Source organism: Gymnodraco acuticeps, unplaced genomic scaffold, assembly GCF_902827175.1.
Source record: "Gymnodraco acuticeps unplaced genomic scaffold, fGymAcu1.1, whole genome shotgun sequence".
Lineage (NCBI taxonomy): Eukaryota > Metazoa > Chordata > Actinopteri > Perciformes > Bathydraconidae > Gymnodraco > Gymnodraco acuticeps.
In genome coordinates this window covers 1,615,180-1,632,259 of record NW_022990054.1, presented here as the reverse complement: position 1 = coordinate 1,632,259, position 17,080 = coordinate 1,615,180, and the positions used below count along the sequence as shown (strand labels likewise).

The following is a 17,080-nucleotide window of genomic DNA, read 5'->3' as shown; positions in this document are numbered from 1 at the left end:
TGTATATATTTAGCACATTTTAACATTATTATATGCTTACCTTTAACCTTTGTGTGCTGTTTGGGTCTGTGGGACCCGTTTTCAGTGTTTACTAAAAGAACATGTATGCAATTTAATTATTTTAACCTGCTTTATTTGGGGTGGACCTCATCCTCTAGGGCAGTGGTTCCCAAACGGTTGCCGCGGCACACTGGTGTGCCGTGAGGCAAGTCCGGGTGTGCCGTGGGATTTTGTAACAACCATACATTATTATTGCAATATACAACTACACAAAAATAATAATTTTTTATTTACTATATCAGTACTTTGTAGGTTTATATGTACGTAATCTGCGCGTCCACATCTCCACGTGCAGTGCTGCATAAACATGGCTGAGTCAGCGATAACTTTCGAGGGGTGGAGGTATGCCCATTATTTTGAATTCGTCCGAAGAATAGACAGGATTGTGACGGTGAGGTGCAAACTGTGTCCAGGCCAGAAGCTGTTATCCACTGCTGTAAACACCACGTCAAACCTCAACAAACACCTGCAAAGAACACATGCTAAGGTGAAGCTACCGCACACGCTATTTGTTGTTTGTTTATATCACGTAGTCTGTTCTTCTTCTCTGTCTTCCGGTTGTTGCATGTTTTGAAAGACAAATACACACTACCGCCGCCTGCTGGTAAGGAAAGTTATTGCCACTCACGCATGCGCAGTTCGTACGTGCTCGGCGAGTAAAGTAACAAGTAAAGTAACGAGTTACTTTATGTAGATAGTAACGAAGTAGTGTAATATATTACTTTTTTTTAAATAATATGTAATATATTACATTTTTTTAGTAACGACCCCATCTCTGGAGTTGGCGTTCTCTACTCTGATTCACATGAAGAACAACAGGAGGTCCCGGCTCTCTGTTGAACAGGACAAGCGAGTGGCCCTCTCCTCAGTGCCACCAAGGATTAAAAAATTCTGCGCGCCCCGACAGGCACATGTATCTCACTAATTTGTAAGTCGGCAAAATATTTGCAATAGCACATGTTTCAATGCTGATTGCTGAAATGTTAATTTTGTGACCTGTCTGGTTTAAATGAGTGTGTTGCTGCTTTGATGAAGCCTAATTTGATAAAGTTTCAAATTAATTTCTGAAATATTTCGTTAATAAATATTTCACGAGTAATATAGTTGTCTTTGTCACATTTTATTTGGCATTAGTAAATAATTATGCACATTTACAGATATTTTACATGATATGAGTGATAACACGTGTTATAAGGGCTATTTTGCACAATAGGTGTGCCTTGAGATTTTTACTTGTCCTTTGGTGTGCCTTGGGCACAAAAAGTTTGGGAACCACTGCTCTAGGGGGTCCGGGGGCATGCACCCCCGGGAAGATGTTTTTAAAAAATGTTGAAGTGAAATGCATCAATCTGGTGCATCAAAAATACAGCTCTCAACACTCGGATGAAAGGGAGCTGTATACTTTTCAATAATCCAAACATCTTTAGAATATGATCACAACCAATAACAAATCATTTAAACTTGTTTATTCTTATCTTATGTTACCTATAGCATTCTTTCTTTTTATTTATGCATATTTTACTAATCACTCCCCTTTTAAACTGTTTTTTGTTTTTTTTACTGTCCTATAGTACACATTGGAATGATTTCTTACTTTATCTATATTAAATAGATAAAGGTGTGCTCTCCCTAGCTCTCTCTCTCGCTCTCTCGCTCGCTCTCTCGCTCGCTCTCTCGCTCGCTCTCTCCCTCCCTCCCTCCCTCCCTCCTTCCCTCCCTCCCTAGCTCTCTCTCTCTGTCTCGCTCGCTCACAGAGGCTGTGTGCTCCTCCGTGGCGATGATGGCTTGCGTTAAAAAATAATAATAAACATATTTGTAAAGTGGGGGGACACAAACGGGATTTCGAAAAGAGCGGGGGACATGTCCCCCCTGTCCCCAGTGGAAATTACGCCATGCGTGTGTGTGCGTCAAGTCCAATAAATATATATATGCAAGTTGCAACACACACAGAGTAAAACTCTGGCCCTCATGTGCTGTATAGGCTGGCATGATAGGCTGTGTTCAATGGGGCTGATGTGTTGTGTAGATTCTGCCAGAAGGACAATCAACGGGGAGGTGCCACATTGCTTTTCTTCCCGACTGCAACGCTGGTCCCGCGAATCAAGCAAGAACGTGATTGGTCGATATTCATTGTGGGGGAGGAGGGGTGTTAGACAGATATAGAGTTGTAGTAAGTAGATAGAGTTCGCTATGATTTAGGTTTCGCTTATGCATAGGGTAGATTTTTTTTAATTACATTTCCTTTTTTGCTTTGTGTATTTTATACATTTTGGATTTGCTTGGCGAGCTATTTTTAGAACATGCCCGGTGGGCAACTCACGTTGCCCCTGCGGGCGACTAAGTGCCCGCGGGCACCGTGTTGGCTACCCCTGCTTTACAGCATCAAATGAATGGAACAGTATGAGGTGACTGCAAAAATGGGCTAAGCTGTCAGACTCTATACACACACCAGTGCCATTGATGTGCAGCCAGACCTAAAAGCAGTCTGATAGACTCAAGATTTTCATTTTGTACTGCTGTTTTTGTCACCCAACCACCACTACCCTATCACACACACACACACACACACACACACACACACACACACACACACACACACACACACACCACACACACACACACACACACACACACACACACACACACACACACACACACACACACACACACACACACACACACACACACACACACACACACACACACACACACACACACACACACACACACACACACACACACCACACACACACACACACACACACACACACACACACACCACACACACACACACACACACACACACACACACACACACACACACACACACACACACACACACACACACACACACACACACACACACACACACACACACACACACACACACACACACACACACACACACACACACACACACACACCTCCTCCCCCTGATGCCTTTGTCCCAGCTCTGGACCTCCCTGCTCTGGCATGACTCCATCATGCCCTTACTCGCCTCCCCTGTGTGAGCCCCTCACACACACATTGCACATTTCATACATGCAGACGCTATCTCTCCCCCTGTTACTGGGGTCCCCCCTAAGCCTGAGGAAAATGGCCGTCACGGAACCCCGCTAACGGGAGGCCTCCCCTCAACCACAAACCAAGACTAAGGAATGAGAGAGAGAGAGAGGGAGCAAACGTAGTACTGCTGCAATGTTAGCGGATGGAGGGAGCAGGGGGAGAGAATGGGGAGAGGGAAAGATGAGGGGAGAATGGGGGGACCGTGGTGTGAGCATCGACCCACAGAACACTCTCCCACATGTGGAGTCAATTAGGAACAATCTTGTTTTTTACCCACCACTGCAAAAGAAAGGAGGGTTTTCTGAGGCTGTGTGTGTGCGCGCTTGTGTAAATGTGTGTGTGCGTACACAAGAGAGGGAGAGTGAGGTAGGAAAAGAAGTTGAGAGAATGTTTTTTCCAAAAACCTGCCAGAGAAATAGGCCGGATATTCGGTTTTATATCAAGCCAATTTAAGCACAAAGAGCCAGCATCTGCCCGCTGTTCCCCATCAAATGAGCATGACTTCAGAAAACCGCGACGTTCAGGAAACCGCAACGTGATTGGGACTATAGAGCGAATGACACTCAAGGAAAAACATAATTCCGTATGGGGCTGTGCATGCATGAATGACACACACATGTCAGAGATGTGTGTGTGTGTGTGTGTGTGTGTGTGTGTGTGTGTGTGTGTGTGTGTGCTGTTCTGCATCCTCACACCTATCATCGTCGTGTGCGTCTGTTGAGACAGAAGCATCAGTGATGACTCCGCAAGGAATTTCAGACGCACACAAAATCACAGGCCACTTCCTTGGTGTCAGACAAGAGGAAGTCTCCCCTTTTAAAGATTCATGGCTGCTTCAATTATGTATCCTCTTTCAAATTGTGGTGTTTAGACCATTTTCATTTTTCATCCGTTTCAAAATTGATGGCTCCCAGTCGGGTGGGCGGCGTGGCATAAACAAGCGTCTACACCACTGCTGATTTATCTGGGCAAGATCAAAACGACAGGCACAAAACAAAGGGCCCTTGCTTTTGACGTTTTAGAGGAAGGTTTGTTAGATTTCAAAGAGTAACATACTTCAAACATTGGCAAGAGGTCCTGGGATTGGGCCTTCCTGACCCAAAGCTTACCTCAAACACAGGTGTCAGGGCAACTGCTGTGATACAACGAGGAAATCTTGTCTGACATCGGGAGTGTCTTATCAAACACACACACCAAGTGTAGATGATTGCTCACAGAAAGGAGAGCTACACCAGATGATAAACATATCTCAATATTTCCTGTAATAAGTCTGGCATGTAACCAAGGACAACCTTTTACCCTCAGGCCCCTCAGAAACCCAGACTGCAGCTAGAGCAGAGGGCAGCCAGAGTGTGTGAACCCCAGAGGAGGAGAGAGATGCAAGGTTAGGCTGCACACTTTGTGAGCATCTACTTTTCATGAGAACATTTGAGATGGCATTCGAGCAAATCAAATGTGTGCCCACTGATGTTTTATTGTTACGTGTCTCTTCATATCTGCATTTGTGTGCCAGTTAGTTTCAGAGCTCACCTTCAAAGGCTGCCAGCCCCTCAGGGCTCTACGGGGGCACATCAACTTACCCATCTCACCTCTCTCACCCGCCAAGTCTCCCTTTAAAAAATAGCCCATGACACAAAAGCTGAAGGCTCAAGGCCTGAAAATGCCCTTTCCCCCCTGGTTGTTGTGTTTAATAAAGCAGCCCCCACAATAACAAAAAACACAGAGGTCTAGCTGAGAGAGAAAGAGAGGGAGAGAGACAGAGAGAAAGAAAGAAAGTTATTGTGGCAAGGTCTTCACCTCCCACTGTGTATGGGACAGGAGTCAATGAGCTAATGCTACTCAAACAACACTAAGCAGAAAACAGTCGGAGTGGGAGGAAGAGAGAGTGTGTGTGTGTGTGTGTGTGTGTGTGTGTGTGTGTGTGTGTGTGTGTGTGTGTGTGTGTGTGTGTGTGTGTGTGTGTGTGTGTGTGTGTGTGTGTGTGTGTGTGTGTGTGTGTGTGTGTGTGTGTGTGTTCTCACCAGCTGAACGTAGGCTACTTTGTAGTCAGGCTGCTTGATCTTCTGGTTTAGATGATTCCTCTTCTTGTTGGAGCCTGATAAAACGAAGAACAGCAGTTATTGTACTTGTTGGTAAACAGGCATGACTAGTGTGAGAGTGTGGTTGTGAGACAGCAGACAGTGCGACAGTGAGGGTGGTGACATTTATGAACATGGTGAGAGTAAAGTTTCGCAACATAACGATATGCCGTTGAGACCATGGAAGTGTTTCATCTTGGAGAAACTTTGTGATACAGCCTATAATGAGGTAACTTGTCCTAAGGGTCTTGGTGGACAATGTAGCAAAAAGATGAGCATGATTTCAAAGTTTTTGCTATAATGTATTGAGTATGTTAATTGAAGAGGTATTCCATTCACTGGAAGAGACAATGCATTTTTGTAACAATATGAACTCTAATATAATGATAATCATTATCAGAGCCACAACAATTAGTGGATTTCTAAATGAAATGGCAACAATTTCTGAATACATTTTTTCAAGCAAAAATGCAAAACATTTAATCATTCCAACATTACAAATCTAGATTTGTAGATATTTAGTCTTTGTCCTAACATTGAGTTTTTGATTGTTGATTAAACAGTTGACATTTAATGGAATCACCTAGGATTTCAAGTCATAATAATGGACATTTGTCATTTATTTTTTGTAATACTAAGACCAAATGTATAATGTTGAGGGATAACGATGAATTAGAATGAAAATCAGAATGATTAATAGTAAAGGATTGTCGGATTTCATTCCGCACCTAGGTGAAAGTTAGCAAAATTACCAAGGCACTCCTTACATATATTAACCTGTAAAGCAATTTTATGTTTCATCCTTATCTGAATAACAAATATTATACCATCTTTTTTTTCCAGGGAATAATCTGTGTGTATGTGTAGTAAAGCAGAGCTTTAACGTGTTGACATTTGAGGTCAGATTAACCTCTTCCCCATCTGAAGATGATGAGGACATCAACCTCTCTGCTGTCGAACCTCTCCAACCCTGGAGGACAGGGGACTCTGGAAGCTGCTCAGTGCGTGTGCAGTCTGGCTTCCAATAAATACATTAAAATGATATAACTAAATCTAGCGGCACTTCACAATGTTATCTCAATCTTTACGCTAGGACAAAAACACTACTATGAATTGCGGATAATAACCACAGCATCATGTTTCATCTCGGCCTTAAACTCTAATCTCAATGAGACCCTGGTGGTCAAGTCAACAGGCCCTCTGAGTAACTGCCATTGCCGTGGGAACGGTTTATGACATGAAAAACAAGGGAAACATTCCGCTGTAATGAGTCACTTGTGTGTGTCTGTATGTCTCTGTGTGTGTGTGTGTGTGTGTGTGTGTGTGTGTGTGTGTGTGTGTGTGTGTGTGTGTGTGTGTGTGTGTGTGTGTGTGTGTGTGTGTGTGTGTGTGTGTGTGTGCACGCGCGCTTCCATCTGTGTGCGTTGTATGTGTAGCTAGTAATCACTAGCCAGGCAGCCTACTGCTAAGGGAAAGCCCTGAGCAGGGTTTTAAAAACACACCCCCCTGGCTAACTGGAGGCCCCTGTGTGGGTGGGAGACAGAAGTAACGAAGAGTGTTTGCCTCTGTGTGTGTATGTATTAGTGTGTGTGTTAGTGTATGTGTGATTGCTGAGGAAATCCACAGGGAAATGCTAGAACCTTTGAAAGATAAAAGGTAAGACACTGACCTGTCCCTGATAAACAAAACACACACACACACAAGACACACACCTTGAAAAAGGAACAAAGTATTTCTCTTAATTCTCGTAGCCCTTTCCTAACACATACGGACACACAGACAGAGTTTTCATGCAACACTCGCAAGCGTAAGCACAATTTCTCCCACTTTGAGATTGCGGTTTGGCAGCCAGCTATCACGTTACAAATCCCAGGCCAGAGGGGTAACCATGGCAACTCGTTCCAAAATACCCTTGCTGCCCATGGAGGAAAGAAAGGGTTGTTTGCGCCCCTCGCTTTCCTCAGCCTCTTGCCGTCTTTACGCTGCCAATGGAGTGGAACCCCTGACGCAGACAGGGATACCTTCTCTGACGCACCTCGGGATCAACGGGGGCCCTGAGCCGCCCTTTCTTCTCCGTCCCCCCAAAGTTCACTGCTTTCCTTCCACCCACCCTCCCGAGGGGCTTTCCTTTTCCTCTAGCTTTTAATGACACAACCCTAATAAACAGCGTTAATGGGTCCTCCAAAATGTAGGCTAGGCTAAGCTAGACGCCTCTCCCCTCTTCTCCTTCCTAGGCTCTCCTCCAGAGGTAGAGGGGGCTCCTCGTGGCCCTTAAGGCCGGCATGGAGAGAGCGCGTGCCTCCTCTTTTCAGCACATCCATCAGTGTCTATCCAACTTTAAACCACCCATATGTCCTCTACTTATGTTGTTCCATGAACTTGCAAATTCCTTGACTTGTAGGGAGCCCCCAAATCAGTCCATGCTAACTCAGTGACCTCCCCTAATAAAAAGTCAAGAGGATTATTAAGTCAATGACACTGTGGGCTCAGATCATCCTTGACAAGGGGCAGAGGGTTGGGATGACTGCGGAGAAGATGGGGCACTTAGAGCCCTGAAGCTGCAAGTTTGTAAGTGAATAGTATGTGTTTGTGCGGAGGGAGCGTGGGGTGTCCTGGGACAGCTGGAGGCTGGAATGCTGCAGCAGCAGATTGTCAGATAAACAGCTGTGTGTGTTAGGGGGAAAGGAGAGCCAGGCACGCTAACCACTACCACAACTAGCCGCTAGAAAACACTCCCGCTGCTGCATGTCAACGGGAAAATGTCTACATCGCGATCTGGAACTGCTAATCCCGGATAACCACCAGCTTATCTCTCAAAGACAGAATTAATAAGACTTTATGCTTTCCAAGAAATAATTACATTTCTGTGAATCCGACAATCCAACATTTCATTAACAAACTTGTCGACTGATAAAAAAATGGGATGGACATAACCGCAATGATCACAGAGAAAATAACCCAGTGTAAGAAAAAGTTTTTAGAGAGTACTTGTCCATAGAAAAGTGAGTTTGGCAATTTACTTGTCCGAATACATTTTTCACTTGTCCGGGCCACTGGAATCTTCTTCTTCGCCATCGTATTTTACATTTTCCCACGATTTTACGACACCGCTAACGTAAGTGAGCGGTAAGATTTTACTGCATCACACATAGGGTTGGGTTCTTATTATACATCAATGGTTGGGTATCGTTTGGATTTTAACGAGTCCGGATCTGATTCCGGTTCTGCTTTTCGATTCCGGTTCTTTTTGGTTCTCATTCCGGTTCTTTGAGAGGGTAAAAATAAGTCCCATGCCAATTTCACTGGGAGAAAAATATATTTATGAAAACATTAAGTCAAATCTGTATTCCTATTTATGAATCACTTCATACCGTTTCATTTTCTTACGGTTATTGAATAAAATGATGTAAAAATAATCTCTGCATTGTTTAGTTATTCCTAAGTGGTGCAGTTTGAGAATGTACAATTGGCCCAGTCTCCTCAGTCTCCTCAGTCTCCTCTGATGTTACACTGCAACCTGCCTGTGAGACAGAGTCCAACCACACAGTCTGTCCAACACATGTCCTGCAATACACATATGCTACAGCTGTCCAGCTGCTCACTGTTTGTAAAAGGAAATAAATAGTATTTTCATTTCAATAATGTACTTTCTATATAAACAATACTGACGTCCCTGTGCTCCTCCGAGTCTGGGGGTCCGGGATGTGAGGACAGCGCGAGGACACAGACAGGGAGGCTGCTTTACTTCATAAAGGAAATGGTGGTCAATATTAACAACATAGGAGCTAAAACGCTTAATAACCTTCATTACGTGTTAGAGAAAGAACCTAAGAAAGTTTGCGGATCCGCTGTGTGTAAAGAGAGAGAGGGAGAGAGGGGAGAGGAGAGAGAGAGAGAGAGAGAGAGAGAGAGAGAGATGAGAGAGAGAGAGAGAGAGAGGAGGAGAGAGAGAGAGAGAGAGAGAGAGAGAGAGGAGAGAGGAGAGAGAGAAGAGAGAAGAGATGAGAGAGAGATCGATATGACTTGAGCTGCACCAATCAGCTGATCCGGAGCATGGAGAGAGAGAGCTGCGGTCCGCGGGGACACGGACAATTTGCGAATGAGTTCTGCCTTTTGTAAGCTGAATTTATCAATAATTTGTCAATTAATATGGGCGAAAAACGTCACTTGTCCATCGGACAAGTCAATGGATATATGTACTTGTCCGATATTGTAAATAACACGTCCCGGACGATCGGACGTGTGCTTTTTCGCACACTGTAACCATAATATTATTTATATATTTTCATCTGAACAAAAGAAATATCATGAAGCTTAAATGTTTTCCACAAGATTTACAAACTAATAACTAAATTGTTAAAAAGAGTCAAGTCTTGCAATTTTGACATTTACTTTTTTTTCTGTGAACATTTTGTATCTGGAATCCATGGTAACATGAATTGTAGCTACTTCACAAAGCCATCTTTCCCGCCTACATTATAAGTAGAGATGGAGCTGTAAAAAGTGCTGAATTGCCTCTTAATTCAAAGCATATTTGTACTGTTGTGTTCTATTGAGTAGACTTGTATATCACTGCATTGTATAAAACATTTTCATATCACAGTAAAACACAGTATGATGAATATGTAAATGTATGGAGAATAATTACTTATTGCATGAAGCTGAAGTCACTTATTTTTAACAAGTCATCAAATTACCTTTTAAAGTACTTTACAGCGAAGAGGCAGAGTTTGACAAACAGTGAAAAACTAAGGTGTGTGTGTGTGTGTGTGTGTGTGTGTGTGTGTGTGTGTGTGTGTGTGTGTGTGTGTGTGTGTGTGTGTGTACCATTTGTTCAGTTACTCACAGCAGCTGCAGTAAAACTTTAGGATTTTAATTCAGATTAAATGTTTGTGGCTTGGTATTGCATTCCATAAATCAAGTGTTTTCATCACCGCCTTAACACTCTCTCCGAACAGTTGGAAGAACTCCATGTCTTTACATAGATGTACAGTCATGCTTTGTGTTATGTTCTTCAATTGCTAGCTTTTTGCGTCATAATGTTAGTGCCTGTGGCTATAAAGTCTGCATTGTGCGGTTTTTTCTATTCTCCGAGGCTCCTCGTACTTAGTCCACTTACAGTAAATAAAATGAGTTCCATACTGGAAACAATAATAAAGCTAAATCCATAACATACCACAGACCTATACTGGGCCCGAGAGAAACAAAACTATATTGCTCTTACAGGAATAATATGGTATTGAATTGTGGGAATTGAACTAACTTAAAATGTCCTTATAATTTCTGTGTGTGTATCAATATTTTACAGAGAAAACTATCTACAATTATCTGGAAATGTGCTTTGGTAACTGTCACTCATGAATATATTATCTTAATGTTATCTGAGCTTGAAGTTATGAACGTCATCTGAAACCAACCTGGGGACAGTCAAAGCCAATTTGGAAAGACGTAAGGATAATTAGACCCGACCCAGAATGCATTTGACCCGGACACACCCAAACAGAAAGAAACACCAAACCTAGCAGCAGCATGAAGCTCCCACAGCTATGGAGCAGTTGCTGTCCAAAAAAGGAGCAATACGTAATCTATCCTGCAAACCAACTCATTTAGAAAAATAAATAGAAATTCTCCTGTGATAATGACGCAAGAGCAAGTCAACTTCGATCCATCCTATCAGTTAGTTTATGAGAAATACAAATATCTCATGAGGTAGCGTCAATAACTCCAAGTTGTGTAAATAATACAGCTCCCTGAATGTTTTTGAACACACTTACCAAACTGTATCCTGGTGCGAACTGCTCCAACAGGGACATTATAGATGTTCTCCAGGTAGTTCTTTATGTCATACTTGGTCATTCTGTCGCAAAGGGAAAGAAAAGAGGAAAATGGGGAGAAAGGGGGGAGAACAGGCTGTTAAACAAGGCTTTCAAGCACTTGCAGGGTTACATGCAATCAGTGTCCATCATATAACATTAAGTTCACTTAATTGACACAGACAAAAAAATGATAGCTTATTTCCACACTGCATTCCCATAAACTCTGCTGTTATCTTGCCTACTGTAACTGACAGGACACTCTCATCTAAACCCATATTCAGCTTTTATTCCCTGGCCCATAAAGTGGAGAGAAGAGAAATGTGAGTGTCAGTGTTCATCCAATTAGATGTCTGCATGTATTGATCGCGCCCGGTGAAACCCTACACAGGAAGCGAGCCTGGCACCAACTGATCCGGTGGGCCAGCTCAGCTGAAGATAGCCCACTTGGCAGCATTTGGAACGGAATGCTCCGACCAGAGGAAGAAAGGCTTTTAACTGCTAATCAATCTAGCCAATCGGATTAGCCTGGTAGAGAGCACTTCCCAAATGCGTCTGACAAAGTGCTTAATAGCGACGCTGTGGTCTGACATGAGTGCCTCGGATATGGCATATTCTATCACCTCATATGTTTTTCTGATAGCACCGGATAATATAATATTCCCTATTTTCAGAGAAAACAACATTATACCTTGAGCTGCTGTTACAATATTAGGCAAACAATTGCATGAGAAAATCCCATCTGTGAACACAAAGACTCTTTGTACATAAGAATGATGTAATATATGTTTCCATGCAGTGCAAACAAATGCCTTTTCCTCTATAATACGTTACATTTTGGCAAAGCTAGCATTGCAGTAGCATAGATTCCTTCAATGTGACATGCTCAATTGTGTTTATCAAGAAAGGTAAGCCTGTTTACGATACTTCAGTAACTATTTCCACATTTGGATCAATCTTTACCGAATTAGGATGGTTTGATGGGCTGATTCTTGAGTATTATGATTTTCTATCAAACCCCAACTTCAGGAAGCTAACTTAGTTACACTACCTGAGTTCTCGCTCTCAGACCCAGTACTGGTCCATGAGCACTGGGATTGTTAGGGTGAAGGAGTTGCTGCATCAGTATGCAAAGAAAGATGTAAACGTTTTAAGGCCCTTTGAAGCCAATTGTCCCCCTTTTACCCAGCCGAGAGGAGAGACATTTGTTTCTCATGTGACATGCATCTTTCTGCTCCATTTCCACCCACCTCCCCCCATAACCCCAATCTCACAGTGCGTGTTCTGGAGGGCAGTGAAGCGTAGCGGCCTGACCGGGGTACTTGAGATCAAGAGACGCAGAAAGAGAGAGTGATAGTGTTGAGAGACCGGTTTTCCTAGAAAGCAGGGGAGGGGAGCTGGAAATAAGGAAAGTGGCTCGGGGACTGCGAGGTCTCGTCCGGATCATTTAGCAGACGGACACTGATCCTGATTAATGGCGAATCTAAATCCTTCTGCCTTTACCTCTCAAATTATCCAGTCACCACAGATATAGAGGGGCATAAGACATCGCACAAGCATGGTCATATCTGATACTCTGCACTAATGTTTATTTTGGCAGCTATGTTGTTTGTTTTAGTCTTAGTTTAGGTCCTGTATCTAAATCTGTATAGGCTATATACACAGTACGATTATATATTTAGTCTTTTTGTCAAGTTTTAGTTAACCTAAGGTAATTCAGTGTTTTAAAACTATTTTAGTATAGTCAATGAAAATTGCTGACATTTTAGTCATCAGATTATAATAAACATTTTACTCAATCTAGTCTAGCCAAAATATAACCATGATTCTTCCTCCCTAGCCCTGTTGTTGTTGTTGTTGTTGTTGTTGTTGTTGTTATTATAGTTTACTTTAACTTGACTTGGTTTCTGCAATTCTCCTCACTGTGCTGTTTATTCTGCTGGTCGTAGTCCTGATAGAACTGCTGCATTGAAGAAAGAAAAACAAATATGATATTTAGTCTCCTCTTATATGTGATGGAAAATGAAAAATCATTAGGTGATGTTTTTATTTTTAAACTACATTTAAATATGTCTATTTGTTGTCAAGCACTGTTGGTGCTTGTCTTGTTATAGTCTTTAAAAAGGTTATGGCGAACTTGTATACAAATATGTTTAAATTATATATCTAAGTATATATATATATATATATCTAGGTGACACAAAGATAAAACAATGAGAAAAATGAAAACCAATAACTCACATAAAAGTAATGATATACATCATTGTGTATCTTTATCAGTAATCAATACCAGTAGTTTTCTAAATAGAAAATGTACCACAAAAAAATACTAGATGCTGGATTTACACGGGTTACAGTAGAAAGCTGTTTTTCTCTGACCTGAGTCAATACATGACATTTCAGCACAACTGGAATCAAGTCTGAGAGGAAGCCTTGGGCTGAAAGCTGAGGAGAAAATGTCAAGTTAAGTGTACATAAACAAGGCTAAACTTAGACAAAGGCGTGGTGTCTTCCATGGTGATGCAGGCAGCATCTGATCATCATCCCAGTATAAACACCCATCTGACTCCACAAGCTAACCTTTCACACCTCTGTCTCGCAGGAAGAATGAAAACCTGCCTCCAGCAACTGCCAGGGCGAAAGGCATCGTTCCTCAGCAACTGGTATATATTTATACGCAAACACACATGCTACAAAGATTCCTCGCCCAAGATGATGAAAGAACTCCAAACACAAAACCTAGAAAGGCTTCAGATGACGCAGACGATGGACTAGGCTCAATTATGGTCCGTTGTTGCCGAGCAGGTTTAAAAACAGGCACACTGGCACTATTGTTAGAAAACAATTAAAACAGTTATATAGTTCTGAAGTGTAGATGTGAGATGAAAGGCATTCATCTGATATCCAGTAGTGCTAACACAAACCGGTTTCTAAAGGGACGCAGACATGGATTAAAAGTAATGCCATTGTTTCACCTTGCTGTGACATAGGTCTAGAACAGGGGTGTCCAAACTACGGCCTGGGGGCCAACCTGCGGCCAATGGTCAATTTGTATTGGCATGCAGCAAATTCCAAAGTATAATGGCATATGGCTCACACATTACACTTGTGCTTCTCTTATATTGTACTTCTTAAATATTTATGTGAAAATATATAACAGTATTTATAATAAGCCCCATTTTCAAATAAATGTAGTCAAATCAAGTTGAAAACCTTTTTCTAACGATAGTAGTTGATTAAAAAAAAAAAAAGAAGCCAAATAACTTATTTGTATAACAAGCTGGAAGTACACCCTTCCTATTTCCCCTTATTATAAACAATCTGAGGTTTCTGTTTTATGGGATAAGCTGCAAACACTTTTTGTAACAAAATAAATGAAACCCTGTGGACAGTTGCGATGTAGGCTGTTTTTTTCTTAAAGCATATTCAATTATCAAGCAAAATGTACCTACATTTGATTGATTTTTCTCACCTCAGTGAAAAATGTTATGGACACCCCTGGTCTAGAACGCACACCTCTATCAGCTTCCCTCTAATGTAATCCTTCCTCTGCAAATGAATCCTTACTGTATGCTCCGGGATATTTCCTATTCACAGTTTGGGCTAACTCACACTAAGCCCAGGAGATGGAGAGTATCAGTTTCAGTAGTTTAAGGCAACCATTTACACCTGTGCCCCGAAAGCATATGAGAAAAGTAGGTGAAAGGGCACATTTGGAAAAGTGCGGGACAGGACAGAGGCAGCTTTGACAGTCTTTGACAATGAGGATAGTGAATGTATTCTAAAAGCTCAGAGACTACTGCTTGCCCCTTGTCTATTAATGTGTTGGTGCTAAAAGAACATCTGCCAGGTGAAAGGGTGGTGCCTCTTTTGTACATAAAGGATACCCTATATAGCTACCCACTCTCAATTATCTTCAACCGCAAACAATACACAATATTGACTGAAGACTCACTGTGTAATGAGATTAAACGATTCTTGAATTTATCGAAAAATATTGTCTTTTCAAGGAATAAACTGTTTCTGCAGTGAGAAATATAACGATAAAGTATACTATAAACTTGCATATAAAGTATGTCACTCTATTGTTCATGTATTTCAGCTATGTGTCCAAACATGTACTCAGGGAAAGTATAAAGTAGAGGGCACAGCTTTCAAAAGGTTGGATGAGTTAATGGAGAAATCAAGGCGTCTACATCTTATCTATATATGCAGACGACTCAGCAATATTTTTGGCAGCCCTTCAAACTCATTGGTCATGCTTTACAAAGGGAACAACATTGGGTGTTGGAATGGATTGTGAATAACAAAATAATAAAAAATAACATTTGTAACTGGAAGTGTATATTGACACTGTCATCAATGTTACTACTGAGACTTAACATGTAAAAATCTAAATTGTGAATAATGTTGACCTTAAGAGGTTGAAAAATATTTTTTACAGTATAGGGTCCATCAATTTGACCTTTTTAAGAAAGTGTATAAACGTAATGCTTAAGTACTCAACTATGGCTTTTTAAAATAACAAAAATTGCAAAAGGTATGTTCCGCTTAAAAGAGATTTCCAGAGGCACCAGTAATGTTGAATTTGATAACGCAATCAAATGTGTTTGTACCAATACATAGCACTCTTGCTGTACTCATAATGCTGTCACCTTCAGGTTTGACCCATAATAATAAAATGGAAAGACATACCAAAAGATATTTTATCACGATAACAACCAACAGTTTGTTAAGCGGTGGAAGCGTGCGTAACTGAATAACTGTTATATGAAATGTCAATATGGTAGATCATTTTCATCGTTAAGGTGGATTAGTGGTCATCACGGTGCGTCATGTTTTAAATATGGTGCGTGTAAGTCAGTGCGAGACAAAACTCACAAACTGGCATCGTTGGTCTCCACGCTGCTTGTGTGTGGAGTACTGGTATGTTTGTTGAAACATTATTCATTAGAAAGCAATGGCTTCACCCTGTGTCTGTACCAGAGGTTGCGCTAGACTTTTTCACTGCCCGTCATTTTGACGGACAGGATCGTAAAACTTCTGTCAAAATCCAGAATTACCCGTCGGCCTTTACACAACTCTGACGAGGGCGTGAAGCATGCTCGTGAACTGTCAACGGGGGGGAGACAGCTCACATGCGCCGTGTTATGCATGGCTGCTGCACCTCGCGGGAGCGTGCACAGCGTAAAGCCAAAACTCACAGACATTTCAATGATTTGTACGGCACAGTTAGGTTTGGAAACGGTATGATTTCCTTTTTGGAGGGCATGCATAACACGGCATAACACCGGAGCCTCGCTGCGGGGAAACTTAGGCGCTGTTCCGAGTTTGTTCTAATCTGTCAAAATGACGGACTGCTTTCAGATTTGTCCGTCATTGTTAAAAAAAATCCGTCATAGACGGAAAATATTCGGTTAACGCGACCTCTGGTCTGTACATAGTACATGCAAACCACTGCAGATGTACTCATTTCATCAAAAGGGAGAAATGCATGTCAAGTAAAGATAAAACATCAATGCTGCAAACATGTTCTCACTCTCTCCTGCTTGCCTTCTTCTTCAAAAAATAAACAAATAATATGGTGCGTGTAATCTACTGTATAAACAGAATGTCATGCCACAGTCCTTATAAATTATTTGATATAACAACATTTGATCCAAAGAATGGGGGTGTTGCTGTTGTCATGTTGTCAGGAATGACTCATCATGCTTTTTTGTGGCTCTCATGAATCGTCATTGGAAAGGTTGCTTGTTTTAGCAACTTGACATGGCAAACCACTGGAAAGCTTTACATGTGGTTCCCCGTTTGATAGAAACTGGGCTGCATCTACATTTGGTCTTTTTATGGGGCCTTTTTGGTTGGCAGATAAGCATGATGAATGAATGCAACAGGCACTTACTGCAGTTTGGAGGAAGCTCAAGCCCTTAACACATAACTTAACTATTTGGCCTATTTATTTTGTATGTAAGTATCCTTTTGTTGTGCTGAAGTAATATTATTAAAAAAATGATGACTTTCAAAACTCTGTTAAAAAGGGATAGTTTTGAAGTGTGGTCAAAT

At 41.7% G+C, this 17,080-nt stretch overlaps 1 protein-coding gene across 1 annotated transcript in view; it reads right to left on the bottom strand.

Moving 5' to 3' along the window:
* Positions 1-17,080, bottom strand: part of mrpl23 (mitochondrial ribosomal protein L23) — a 57,622-nt gene that overhangs the window by 28,514 nt on the left and 12,028 nt on the right. The window contains exons 3-4 of the mRNA XM_034215880.1: positions 10,979-11,061; positions 5,148-5,221 (exon numbers count right to left, since the gene is read on the bottom strand). Of these exons, the coding sequence (XP_034071771.1) occupies positions 5,148-5,221; positions 10,979-11,061 (157 nt within the window). The remainder of the gene's footprint in view (positions 1-5,147; positions 5,222-10,978; positions 11,062-17,080) is intronic.